The 14,630-nt window shown below is 41.3% G+C and overlaps 1 protein-coding gene and 1 non-coding gene across 2 annotated transcripts in view; one reads left to right on the top strand and one right to left on the bottom strand.

Moving 5' to 3' along the window:
- Window positions 1–14,197, bottom strand: part of GRPR (gastrin releasing peptide receptor) — a 42,162-nt gene extending 27,965 nt beyond the window's left edge. The window contains exon 1 of the mRNA XM_006078614.4: window positions 13,430–14,197. Coding sequence (XP_006078676.1) covers window positions 13,430–13,842 — 413 coding nt within the window. The 5' untranslated portion in view covers window positions 13,843–14,197. The remainder of the gene's footprint in view (window positions 1–13,429) is intronic.
- On the top strand, window positions 6,117–6,220 carry LOC112582380. Its single transcript, XR_003106919.2, has one exon. It is a non-coding gene; the product is annotated as a U6 spliceosomal RNA (small nuclear RNA).
- Window positions 14,198–14,630: the final 433 nt, after the last annotated feature.

Below are 14,630 nucleotides of genomic sequence, written 5' to 3'. Positions count from 1 at the left end.
TCACTATGAACCAAGCTAGTGGAGGTGATGGAATTCCAGTTGAACTATTTCAAATCCTAAAAGATGATGCTGTGAAAGTGCTGCACTCAATATGTCAGCAAATTTGGAAAACTCAGCAGTGGCCACAGGACTGGATTGGTCAGTTTTCATTCCAATCTCAAAGAAAGGCAGTGCCAAAGAATACTCAAACTACTTCACAATTGCACTCATCTCACATGCTTGAGAAGTAATGCTCAAAATTCTCCAAGCCAGCCTTCAACAGTATGCGAACCATGAACTTCCAGGTGTTCAAGCTGGATTTAGAAAAGGCAGAGGAACCAGAGATCAAATTGCCAACATCCGTTGGATCATCAAAAACGCAAGAGAGTTCCAGAAAAACATCTATTTCTGCTTTATTGAGTATGCCAACGCCTTTGACTGTGTGGATCACAACAAACTGTGGAAAATTCTTAAAGAGATAGGAATATCAGACCACCTGACCTGCCTCTTGAGAAATCTGTATGCAGGTCAGGAAGCAACAATTAGAACTGGACATGGAAAAAGAGACTGGTTCCAAATCGCAAAAGGAGTACGTCAAGGCTGTATATTGTCACCCTGCTTATTTAACTTATATGCAGAGTACATCATGAGAAACGCTGGGCTGGAGGAAGCACAAGTTGGAATCAAGACTCCTGGGAGAAATATCAATAACCTCAGATATGCAGATGACACCAGCCTTATGGCAGAAAGCAAAGAAGAACTAAAGAGCCTCTTGATGAAAGTGAAAGAGAAGAGTGAAAAAATTGGCTTAAAGCTCAATATTCAGAAAACAAAGATCATGGCATCCGGTCCCACCACTTCATGGCAAATAGATGGGGAAACAGTGGAGACAGTGGCTGACTTTATTTTTCTGGGCTCCAAAATCACTGCAGATGGTCACTGCAGCCATAAAATTAAAAGATGCTTGGTCCTCGGAAGAAAATTTATGACCAACCTAGATAGCATATTAAAAAGCAGAGACATTTCTTTGCCAACAAAGGTCCGTCTACTCAAAGCTATGGTTTTTCCAGTAGTCATGTATGGATGTGAGAGCTGGACTATAAAGAAAGCTGAGTGCCGAAGGATTGATGCTTTTGAACTGTGGTGTTGGAGAAGACTCTTGAGAGTCCCTTGGACTGCAAGGAGATCCAACCAGTCCATCCTAAAGGAAGTCAGTCCTGAATATTCATTGGAAGGACTGATGCTGAAGCTGAAACTCCAATACTTTGGCAAACTACCCACCCTTATGGCAGAAAGAGAAGAAGAACTAAAGAGCCTCTTGATGACAGTGAAAGAGGAGAGGTAAAAATTTGGCTTAAAGCTCAACATTCAGAAAACTAAGATCATGGCATCTGGTCCCATCACTTCATGGCAAAAAATGGGGAAACAGTGGAAACATGAGAGACTTTATTCTGGGGGGGCTCCAAAATCACTGCAGATGGTGATTGCAGCCATGACATTAAAAGCCGCTTACTCCTTGGAAGGAAAGTTATGACCAACCTAGATAGCATATTAAAAAGCAGAGACATTACTTTGCCAACAAAGGTCAGTCTAGTCAAGGCTATGGCTTTTCCAGTAGTCACATATGGATGTGAGAGTTGGACTATAAAGAAATCCGAGTGCTGAAGAATTGATGCTTTTGATCTGTGGTGTTGGAGAAGACTCTTGAGAGTCCCTTGGACTGCAAGGAGATCCAACCAGTCCATCCTAAAGGAGATCAGTCCTGAGTGTTCATTGGAAGGAGTGATGCTGAAGCTGAAACTCTAATACTTTGGCCACCTGATGCGAAGAGCTGACTCATTTGAAAAGACCCCATGCTGGGAAAGATTGAGGGCAGGAGGAGAAGGGGATGACAGAGGATGAGATGGTTGGGTGGCATCACTGACTCAATGGACGTGAGTTTGAGTAGGGTCCGGGAATTGGTGTTGGACACTGAGGCCTGGCATGCTGCGGTTCATGAGGTTGCAAAGAGTTGGACACGGCTGAGAGACTGAACTGAACTGAATGGGAAGAACTGATTCATTGGAAAAGACCCTAATGCTGGGAAAGGTTGAGGGCAGGAGGAGAAGGGGACAACAGAGGATGAGCTGTTTGGATGGCATCACCGACTCAATGGACATGAGTTTGAGTAAAGTCCAGGAGTTGGCAATGGACAGGAAGCCTGGCATGCTGCAGTCCATGAGGTTGCAAAGAGTCGGACAGGACTGAGTGACTGAACTGAACTGAAATTTTGGAGACTAATCCCTTATCCGTCACATCATTTGCAAATATTTTCTCCCAATATGTGGGTTGTCTTTTCATTTTGTTTATTATTTCCTTTGCTGTGCAAAAGCCTTTGAGATTAAGTAGGTCTCGTTTGTTTATGTTTGTTTTTATTTCCATTATTGTGGGAGATGGACTGAAAAATATGTTGCTGTGATATATGTCATAGAGTGTTCTGCCTATGTTTTCCTCTAGCAGTTTTATAGTGTCTGGTCTCACATTTAGGTCTTTAATCCATTTTGAGCTTATTTTTGTGTTTGGAGTTAAGGAATGATCTAAACATGATTCAGAGAAAAACATGACCTGAAAGGATACATGCACGCCAGTGTTCACTGCAGCACTGTTTACAATAGCCAAGACATGGAAGCAACCTAATTGTCCATTGATAGAGGAATGGATCAGAGAAGGCAATGGCACCCTACTCCAGTACTCTTGCCTGGAAAATCCCATGGACGGAGGAGCCTGGTAGGCTGCAGTCCATGGGGTCGCTAAGAGTCGAACACGACTGAGGACTTCACTTTCACTTTTCACTTTCCTACATTGGAGAAGGAAATGGCAACCCACTCCAGTGTTCTTGCCTGGAGAATCCCAGGGACAGGGGAGCCTGGTGGGCTGCCGTCTATGGGGTCGCACAGTGTCGGACACAAGTGAAGTGACCTAGCAGCAGCAGCAGAGGAATGGATAAAGAAGATGTGGTACATATATATAATAGAATATTACTCATCCATTTAAGGGAATGAAATAATGCCATCTGCAGCAACATGGGTGGACCTAGAGAGTGTCACACTGAATGAAGTAAGTCAGATAGAGAAGGAGAAATATCGTATGACATCCTTTATATGTGGAATCTAAAAAGAAATGATATAAATGAAGTTACTTACAAAACAGAAAGAGACTGACAGACTTAGAAAATAAACTAACAGTTGCCAGGAGGAAGGGACAGTTAGGGACTTTGGGAAGGTCACGTACACACTGCTATATTTAAAATGGATAACGAACAAAGACCTATGGTACAGCACAGGGAACTCTGCTCAATGTTATGTGCCAGGCTGGGTGGGAGAGTGTTTGAGGGAGAATAGACGCATGTAGATGTATGACAGAGTCCCCTCACTGTTCACCTGAAACTACCACCACACTGTTAATCAGTTATACGCCAATACAAATAAAAAGTTTAAGTTTTTTATAAGTATAAGATATGGTATATGTATATATAATGGAATACTACTCAGCCATAAAAAAGTGACAATTTGCAGTGACATAGATAGTAGAACCTACCAGAATTCATTCATTCCTTTGTTCCTTCCTTCATGGATCCATTTATTCATGTAGTCAGCAAACACTTATCAAGCACCTACTACAGGCTAGAGACTGGCCTAGTGTCAGATAATGCACTAATGAACGCCATAGCCTCCCCTGCCCCTTTTTTTTTGAGCTTATATTATAGTGATAGGAGACAGAGAGTAAGCAAGTAAACAAGAAATGAACAAAATAATTCTCAAAAAAAAAAAGTGGATGATATTTACCCAAGAAAAATGAAGATATACATCCGTACAAAAACTGTATGGGAGACAGCTTGATTTATAATCACCAAAACTGAAAACAAATCTAATATCCATTAACTGAAGAATGAATAAACAAACTGCCGTCTAGCCACACAATGGACTACTACTCAGCAACAGAAAGGAAGAGATTACTGATACATGCAACAACATGAATTGAAAGAAGCCAGACTCAAACAGCTTACACACTGTATGATATCATTCATATGATATTTTGGAAAAGATCAGTGGCTGCCAGGAGCTTTGTTTTCTTTCTTTCCTTTTTCTAGGAGCTTTATTTTCTGTAAGAACAACTTAGTGTGTAAGGGAGCTTATAAACTAAAGAAAGTTTGGATCTGGAAAAAAAATCCCCTCCTGGGTGGAGGAAGAGAATAGACTACAAAGGGACATAAAAGAATTGGGTGCTGATGGAAATGTTCTATATCTTGATTGTGCTGTGCTCTGCGTGAGTGCTAAGTCGCTTCAGTCATGTTCGATTCTGCGACCCTATGGACTGTAGCCCACCAGGCTCCTCTGTCCATGGGATTCTCCAGGCAAGAATACTGAAGTGGGTTGCCATGCCCTCCTCCAGGGGATCTTCCCGATCCAGGGATCAAACTGGCATCTCTTACATCTTCCGCATTGGCAGGCGAGTTCTTTACCACTAGCGCCACCTGGGAAGCAGGTGATTCTGCTGGTGGTGGTTATATGACTGTGTAAGTTTGTCAAAATTCATAGAATGCACACTTAAAATTTTACTGTATATGAGTTACACCTCAATCAACCTGAAAGAAAAAACTGGATGATGGAATAGAGTGTTAGTCATTCCTTTAGACTGAGTGATCAGTGAAGACCTCCTACAGAAGGTGACATTTAATATGTAAAATGAATCTGCAATCTCTTACTCTTATAGCAGCAAATACCAGGTATTAATCCAATACTCAATAATCAGAATTTCAAAGATTACTGTAACAAACAAGATCCCTTGATCTACTACAGGGAAGTAGAAAAAGGAATGGAGAAAATTTTTTTCTTTTATTCTGCAAACCATGTGTTTAATTAAGAGAGAATTTATGCAAACCCCACACACCAGGAGGATTTACAAGTGCAAAAATGCAAATTTAGTCTATTTTCAAAAGGCGGTATTGACAAGCACAGTTCAAAAAAACCTCACCAGGGAGCCCTTTCAGTCTATACTCTGTTTCATGATTAAGTATGCGCCTTTTTTTTTTTTTTTTTTTGCCTCCATGCATTTTAAGTTGCCAGAAATGATAATTAATCATATAAAGGTCTACGACTTTAAAAGATAATGTGTGAGAGACAAGGTCAGAGTTCTTTGCTGTCCTTATCTGCACAGCACTCCAACTCAAAGAGTCTTGCTGGGAACCAGCACCCCCCTCTGCCCCCAACCCTTTCCCTTGCAGCTGCCCTCTGAGCACTCCCACAGCCAGCAGTTATGACAGATCCCTCACTGTGGGGAGACACGAGCTGAGTTTCCTTCAGGAGAGGCAGCATATGCTTCAGAAAAATCATACTCTATAGAAGTTTTGGACTGGTGACTCATGTAAACTCCTCCAACAGAGACTTTCTAGGAAAGATCCTTACAAGAGATTAAATTGTCCTCCCTTTTGAGAAAAGGCCAATCCCCTGGGAACCAGTGAAGCTGGGCCTCTAGAACAGTAGAAGAGCTCTGTAACCACTGGGGTGATCCCCTCAGAAGGGGACCAACTTGGAATCACTCAGGACATCTTCCCTCAGAACAGTAGGGTTTTAACTCCCACTGTCCAGAGAAGGGAAATGGAATCAAACTTTGGATGGTTTTTTCAGTTTCCCTGAAGGCATTGGGACCTAAATGTGGAAAGCAGGGTTCTAGTGTGCTTCCGCTTTGAATTTGTTGTGACAAGGCCAAATTCCAGCACCTCTTTTGGTCTCTGTGTCAAACAAGGTAAGATATTGTGATTTATAAGAAATACATATTTGGTCATTCAGAAATATATTTCTCATATGCATTTGGTTTTCCTCTAGTCCCTGGCTCACACTCCTAAAACCCTTGGAGTTTCCTAAGTGTATTGAGAGTGATAAAGGCGTCTTTTGTTATGTTAATAAGATGACTTTTGGAAAGCAGCTAAGGATGGGGGCTGGTTTCCAAGTGATTCTAGGCCTGATTAGAAGGCTGGAACTTTCAGTCCCAGCTCCAGACCTCTGGGGAGAAGCTGTGTGTTCAATCAGCTGTCAGTGGTCAATGGTTTAATCAATCATGCCTGTGTAATGAAGCCTGCATAAAAATCCAAAAGGACAGTGCTCACTTCAACAGTATATATACTAAAATTGGAACAATACAGAGATTAGCATGGCTCCTGCCCAAGGATGATATGTGAATTCATGAAGTGTTCCATGTTTTTTGATGCAACCACTATGGAGAACAGTATGGAGATTCCTTAAAAAAACTAGAAATAAAAATACCATATGACCTAATGATCCCACTACTGGGCATATAGCCTAAGAAAACCAGAATTCAAAATGACACATGTATCCCCATGTTCATTGCAGCACTATTTACAATAGCTAGGATATGGAAGCAACCTAGATGTGTGTCAATAGATGAATGGATAAATAAGTTTGGTTCATATATACAACAGAATATTACTCAGTCATAAAAAGGAATTTGAGTCAGTTCTAGCGAGGTGTATGGAACTGAAAAGCCTGATATACAGAGTGAAGTAAGTCAGAAAAACAAATATTGTATATTAACACATATATATGAAACCTAGAAAGATGGTACTGATGAACCTATCTGCAAGGCAGGAATAGAGATGCAGACATAGAGAACACACTTGTGGGCAGAGCGAGAGAAGGAGAGGGTGGGACAAATTGAGAGAGTAGCACTGAAACATACACATTACCATATGTAAAATAGATAGCTAATGGCAATTTGCTGTATGATGCAGGGAGCTCAATCTGATATTCTGACAACCTAGAGGTATGGGATGGGGGTGGGGCGTGGGGGGAGGTTCAAGAGTGAGAGGACATACGTGTACTTATGGCTGATTCATGGTGTTGTAACCAACACAATGTTGTAAAGCAATTATCCTCCAATTGAAAATAAATACCTTTCTTAAAAAGGACAGGATTCAGAGAGTTCTTGAGTTAGAGAACGCGTGGAGATGCAGGGTTTGTGGTGCCTGGAGAGGGCATGGAAGGTCCCTTTCTTCATACCTTGCCTTCTGTATCTCTTCCACCTGGCTGTTCCTGAGGATAAAGGCATTATATCCTTTTACAATAAACTGGTGATTTAATAAATAACGTGTTTTTCCAAGTTCTGTGAGTCATTCTAGCCAATTAATGGAACCTGAGGACAGGGGGTCATGGGGACCTCTGATTTTTAGCCAGTTGGTCAGAAGTACAGGTTTGTGACTGGCATCTAAAATGGGAATGGCAGGTGGTACAGTCTTGTAGGACTGAAGTGTCAATGTGTGGAATCCAATGCTGTCTCTGGTGTGATAGTGTCAGAATTGAGCTGAATGCTCAGACACCTAGCTGGTGTTCCGAGAATTGCTTGTTGGATGTGTGGAAATTCCCCCAGTGTTGGAAATTGAGCCTCAGAACACCATTTATAGGGGTATGAACTTGTAGCTGCTGCACTTTATTGTCGTGTCGCTGCTCAAACATCAACCAAGCTGTAGGTACTGTCCTCTTATTAGATGGAAGGTGGGCCTTGGCGTTGTAGCAGGTATAGACCCCATGGAACTTCCCATAGGAGGAAGGAAGTAAAAAACACATCAAGAGTAACATGGAAACTTACATTACCATATGTAAAATAGATGGACTACAGGAATTTGCTGTATGGCTCAAGAAACTCAAACAGGGGCTCTGTATCCACCTAGAGGGGTGGGATGGGGAAAGAGATGGGAGGGAGTTTCAAAATGGAGGGGATATATGTATACCTATGGCTGGTTCATGTTGAGGTTTGACAGAAAACAGCAAAATTCTGTAAAGCAAGTATCCTTCAATAAAAAATAAATACTTTTTTTTTTTTTAAAAGGACCCAGTAATACAAGGTAGGATAAATTCGATATTTAATTAACAGTACAGGCGAAAGCCTCTTAGGAAGGGGGGAAAAAAATCAATGAAAGCAAAAGGGGAATGCTTCATAAAAGAGAAGGGCTTTAATTGTGCCTTGAAAGATTGGTAGCATTTGGCTAGATGGAGGGAAGAGCCTAGTCATCAGGGAGGGGGGAGTGAAGTCAAGAGTGAGAAGTCAGGTGGCAGGTGTAGGAGGCGATAAGGGTGTAACTAGAGCAGTGTTCGCTCTGGTGAGTTTTGAGATAAGGTAAAAAGATAGGCTGGTAGATGGAAGAGGGCCTGGCAAAAGAGAATGGAAGATCAGACAGAAGTTCACAGCACATACCCGGGAAGTGAATCCCATAGGTATTCTTTAGAAAGTCTCAAAACCTTATCAGTGGGATGCCTGAATTCCCCAAGCCTGTGACTGGTGATTGTATTGGGTTGCCTGTTTTCTTTCCTCTTCATCTTTGAGTATCTTCCAATAGAAGATATTTTATAGACAGGAAGAGCCCATGTAGCTCAGAGCATTTGATATCTGCCTGAGGAATTCCTGATACCCTCAGTGAACGAGAGCAGCTAACATGAATCCTGGAAAGAGATTTGGACTCCAAGGCACATAGCAAATGCTCTTCTGTGTTTTTGTCCAATAGAACTTTCTCCAATGATTAAAATGTTTTGTATCTGTGCTGTCCAGTAGAATCACACGTGGCACTGAGCACTTGACATGTGGCTGGTTTGACTAGGGATTGAATTTTTAGTTTTATTTAAATCAAATCTTGAGAGTTCCCTGATAGCATAGTGGTTAGGATTCCAGGCTTTCACTGCTGTGGCCCAGGTTCAATCCCTGGTTGGGGAACTGAGATCCCACAAGCCATGTGGCACAGCTAAAATAATAATAATAAAAAATTAAATCTAAATTTAAATAACCACATGTGGTTAGTAGCTCCCATGTTGGCTATGCAGCTCTAGATGTCAGGAAAGGCTGAAAACTACATTATCTCATAAATTCCTTGCAATGATTTAAAAGAATCTGCACTTCAAAAAGCTTGCACTTACACATTCCAAATCACAAGGGTGGGAAAAACTTAGGAAAGGTCTTTTCCATGGAATCAAAGAAGGATCACAGTACAGCAGAGCACATCAGTCCTTGGGATTTATTCTGTCAGCCCCATTCTACTGGAAATAAAACTGAGTAACAATACTGAAGCAGAAACAATATAACTTGGGCATATAATATAAATGCTATTAACCTTAAATTCAGCTTTATTCTTTGCACTTATGCTAGAAAAGAAAACACAAACTCTCCTTACCCTTTTACTGTTAGGTTTAAAAATCCATTTACATAATACTGAGGCACCTAGTACAGATGGACATCTTGTAGGAAAGATCAGCATGTAAAAAATATATCCATCCATCCCAACCATTCACCTATCTCTCCAATCATCTATCCATCTGCCTATCCACTCATCCTTCCATCCACCTGTCTTTCCATTCATCCATCCATCTACCCATCTACCCATTGTACCACTTTGTGATTTCCTGACTCACAAAGAATAGATTTTCTCTCATTTGCCCAAATAATGAGAGCTTAATGGAGAGGAATAGAGAAGAAATAGGTGATGGAGTGACATGTTTTTAAGAATATGCTTTCAGATGATTAATCATACTTAACACTGTTAATAGTATGTTGTTTACAAAGTCAAAGTAATGAATATATGAGAGACTAAAAAATGACAAATGACTAATGCTTCAAAACGGTAAGATGAAAGGCATCACAAGATAATTCATGTCTCAGATAATAAGCCTCATGTTTAGAAGAGGGTCAAAAATCTGGGCTAGAATGGTCTAACTTAGGGCTTTAAGATGGAGGCTTGAGCCAGAATCCGAGTGATGGGCAAAATGACAGATAAAAATCATGATTAAAATTTGGAAGGACCTTAGAAATAATCTAGCTCAAGCCTATTATACTAGAGATGATTCAACTAAGGTCAAAGAGTTAAGAGACTTGGTTCAATTCCTTTATATGGGTAGCAATGGCAGGAAACGAAAATGTAGGGCTCTTGATGCCCATTCAACTTTCATGCATCGCATGAGATGGGGAGAAGGGTCTTCTAATTAGGAAAGGAGAAAGCATTCTGGAGAATGGGAGTGACACAGCATGAGCAAGGAAGCAGAGCCAGGAACTTGTCGGTATAACGACCATGTATGAGGATGTAAATATATGTGAGGAGGGGAAGACAGCATGCTGGGGGAGCAGGACCAATAGGGAAGGGCTTGAATATAAATCTGCAGTTGGTCAGTGGTGTGAAACGTAGAATCCTGGACTGCCTTGAAGTCTCCCTTTCATGCCCCAGTATAAACATTTCCAGAAAAAATGCTTTGCTTTTCATATAAACAAAGACAAATTCACCTGGGGAGGGAAAGCTGAAGAAAGGTGGCTGGGATGAGTACTTGCGTATCTGGTCAACCCACAGTGGGCTGATAAGCATCCATCCTGAGTCAGGAGATTTACAATGGGAACTAAGAATCTACATATTTTTAAGCTCCCCAGTGACCGCAGTGATTACCAAGTTTGGAGGGTCTTCTGGTTCACCCTTTTACCAATCCATCAGATACAGACTACCACTTTGGAAAACTCTTTGACAATATTTATGAAATACCTGCCCTCTATGATCCAGCAATTCCTCTCTCAGGCATATACTCACTTATGTTGCCCAACAGGCATGAATAAGAATACCCAGAGCAGGTTATTATCAACCCCGAACTGGAAACAATCCAATATCCATCAGTAGTAAAAAGAATAAATTAACTGAGGTATATTCATACAATGGAACACTACACAACAATTGAAAAGAATAAACAAACCATTGCTATCTGCACCAACGTGGATGACTATTCCTGACATAATGATAAGCATTAAGAAGTATGATTCTATTTACATAAGATTAAAGAACTGGCAAAAATAATACATGGTAATTGAACTCAGAATAATGATTGCCTCTCTTTGAGGGTGAGGATTAACTGTAAAGGGACATAAAAGAAACTCCTAGGGTGCTGGAATTGTTCTATATCTCTATACTTGTTCAATTTACTGTATAGATTAACCTTGTTGATAAGAAAAAATACAGGTATTGTGTGTGTGTGTATGTATATTTCCTTGCCAACCTTATGAGGTTGTTATAAAACTCCAATAGCTTTTCTTTTTTATTTTTTTATTGGAGTATAATTGCTTTACAATGCTATATTAGTTTCTGCTGTACCATAAAGTGAATCGGCTATATGTATACATATATTCCCTCCTTGGACCTCCCTCCTTCCCCACCCTTCCAGGTTATCACTGAGTACTGAGCTGAGCTTCCTCTGCTTTATAGCAGGTTCCCACTACCTATCTGTTATACACATGGTAGTGCATATATGTCACTCCTAATGTCCCAATTCATCCCACTGTCCCCTTTCCCACCCTGTGTCTACATGTCTGTTCTCTCTGACTCTGTCTCTATTCCTGCCCTGGAGATAGGTTCATCTGTACCATTTTTCTAGATTTCATATATATGTGTTAAAGATGAGATACATAGATAAGTACAGTCATACATTTTAACTAGCTCAATACTGATTCTTGTTGAAGTTGGTTACAAGCAGTACTTGTGATACAGGTAATCTGTCAGTTTTTTTAAGCCTTAGCAAAACACAAAAAGTTAGTTATATGTAAGCTTACAAGTAATTTCTGAATTTGGAAAAGACATGCAGTAACTGTAAACTTAATGGTGCAGCCCAGCTTTTGAGAGAGCCTTTCTGCTGATGGTGAATTTGGTCTGCTTTGAAACCCTGGAGAAGAGTTCCCTGCAGCTGTATCTTTTGTTGCATGCCTTCACTTTCCTCTCCCGCCATTCCCGATTCCACCCTAGGAAGACAGGAAACACTATCTGTAGCACTGCATTCACCAACCCAGAAACCAAAATCTCATCTCACTTCCCATCGTGAAAATGATCGTCATCCTGAGGTACCCTTGGCCACTGGTAACAAGCCACCTACCTGCTGCCACTCCACAGTTTGCCTGCCCTGGCCCAACAGTAAGACTGCCTGTGGTCATGAGGCCCTGGTGGGCACATGATCAGGGTTACAGCAAGCTGAGGACGCATGGTGGGAAGTGAAAAACCCTGTCCAGTGGGTGCCATGTGTAAACCTCATTCCTGGGCTATTATTTTTCAGTCTGTGAAAAAGTTGTGTGTACTGAGCAGTGTACTTCAGGCAGCCAAGTATAAACACATGTCTACAAATACTGATAACACTATCTTTATTTGTCCATTACTTCACAAAGTCACATCACCTGGGGACTATTTGTTCCTCTACAAAGTGAGAATCCAGCCCCATATGTATTAAAATGTGGGATATTTTCTTCAGGGTATACATTTTCAAGAGCTGCGTCTATGCCTTTCTCGGTACACTCTTACATCCCCATGTATCTTTAACACCACAACATACAGTAGACTTTAAAATAAAAATTGATTATTTCTGGGTCCTTGCACCAGTTTTTCTTAATTTGGCCATATGGTCAACTATGTGTCTGGAGCCTATCCATTACTGTGTCCAAGTTCTAGAGCCCAGAAGTATATAAGATATGTTCAGCAATTTATGTGAACCTGCAGATATTTCCTGACTGGTTATTTCAAGCAAGGGTTTTTTTATGTGACAGACATCTGATAAATGCTTAAAGAATGAATATGAATGTTTAAGAATGGATAAATGTGAATTTTTAAGCACTATGTTCACACAAGAAACACAGTTCACAAGTATGTATATTTCCCAGAATAAAACATTGTACTGGGTTCCCTCCCCACTCCCTGCCGAAAAAGCCCTAAAGGGATTACATATGGAAGTACATCAAAAAACATACTAAAATCTGAAATCAACCTTGAATGGAGCTTTCTCATGAAAAAAAAAAAAAATCCTAATAATGCTTGATTTCACTTAAGAGATATTTAGAAAAACCAGCACACAAACTGTTCAGTTCCAGACAACCAAATACAACATCAGCTGTGAGAAACATTAAACTGTCTGAAGAGAATGGATTTCAAGGAAATGCTGCTTATTTTCTCCTCTTGGTTATTTCTGAAAGAATATTTAATGAAGAAATGCAGTGGGACTTTTCTGTTCTTTGAAGACTTTGCTTCCAAGAAACATTTGCCTGGGGTTTAAACTCTATTAGGTGTGATTTTTTTTTTTTTCTCACCAGTCAATTAATTTTGCAGGGAACAAGAAGTTAGGAAGAGGCAAGGCTAAATCAATTGTCTCCAGAAAATGCACCTCAATCTTATTCTCAGAGATTTTTTTTCCCCTTTTCCCCTGCCATGCACTGACTTTTCTTTCTTAAACCAATATATCAAACTCAATAAGTAATCCCTAGCATAGAAACATGCCTGGAAGGGAACTGGAGTTTGAGAAGAACTTCCCTGTGCACAAACAGCCCCATCTCTCCCAGTGTGGTAGCTCATCTACTGAGGCATCTACCACCCTTGGAGAGAATGTCACTGTCCTCCAGGACTTACCTGTCTGCCGAGAGGGCCGTGAGTGTGAAGACAGACACCCCTACCGAAGTAAGCTGGATAAAGGGGATCAGTTTGCAGCCAATCCTGCCAAACAGCCATTTGTCAGCCAGGTACCTGCTGGCATCCACGGGCGCACAGGTTACCAGGAGGAGCAGGTCTCCCAAAGCCAGGCTGGAGATGAACAGGTTCGGCACGTTTCGCATGGACTTCACAGTACAGAAGATCTTGATCAGGGTGATGTTGCCAACGAGGCCTATCAGAATGATGACTCCATAAATTGCAGGGATGACATAGAGGATCCCGGGGTGGAACCAGTCGTCATTCATGGGGAGCTCCACACTATGATTAGAAATATTGCAGTGCACGAAATGGTCCACTTCCAAGTTCAGAAGCAAACAGTCATTCAGAGCCATCCTCTGGATTCCTTCCCACCTAAAAAAGTGCCCTGAGATGCTGTTTCTTAACTTTTGACTTTGCAGTTGGGTAAAGATGAGGACAGAATCTATGCTGGGCTCTTTATCTTCTTGAATAAAAATATAGATACTGTGGCATTCAAAACTGCCTGGCACTATTTTGATGCTGGTGCTGCTCTGCTCTTTACATGACCAGTGTAATACATCTCTAAATTTAGCAAGTTAACAACAAAACAAACACAAAAACTCAGCCCCCAAAAGGCTTAGAATCAGACCTGCTCTGTACCAACACCTTTTACCTCCGGTCTAGTCCGAGTCTCCCTGGCTGTAGTTTACTAAGAACTTTGGGCCTGCTATTTTCACACGGCATTGCTGTCTTTCCTGATATTTAGAACCTGAAGGTTTAAAGTGGGTAGAAAAAAACTGCACTGAGAAAGCCTCAAACACTATAGGCGGGAATGCTTTATACGTCACCATCTTCACCAGCAAACGGCAGCTCTGCTGAGCAGAGGCTCTGAAGAGGAACCAGGGCTACTTACAGACAGACGATGCCAGCCCCCTGCTGGACACTTCAATCACTGCCCGGATGCCTGCTCTGCCCAGATGAGACTCGCACAGCAGTCTGCGGGTCCTAGGTGACAACTTTAGCAGGTAAATTTAGGCTTCACTTTTCAGACGCAGCACTTCTGGTAGGTATTTCCTAAGTGTTGCCGGCACTATGCAAAGCACTGGAAATCCTTCTGATACTAGAAAGATTTTCCATATCCAGATTCACAACCCATTCTCTC

Source organism: Bubalus bubalis, chromosome X (genome assembly GCF_019923935.1).
Source record: "Bubalus bubalis isolate 160015118507 breed Murrah chromosome X, NDDB_SH_1, whole genome shotgun sequence".
Classification (NCBI taxonomy): domain Eukaryota; kingdom Metazoa; phylum Chordata; class Mammalia; order Artiodactyla; family Bovidae; genus Bubalus; species Bubalus bubalis.
Note: the sequence above shows the minus strand (reverse complement) of the source record. Positions and strands in the feature narration are given on the sequence as shown.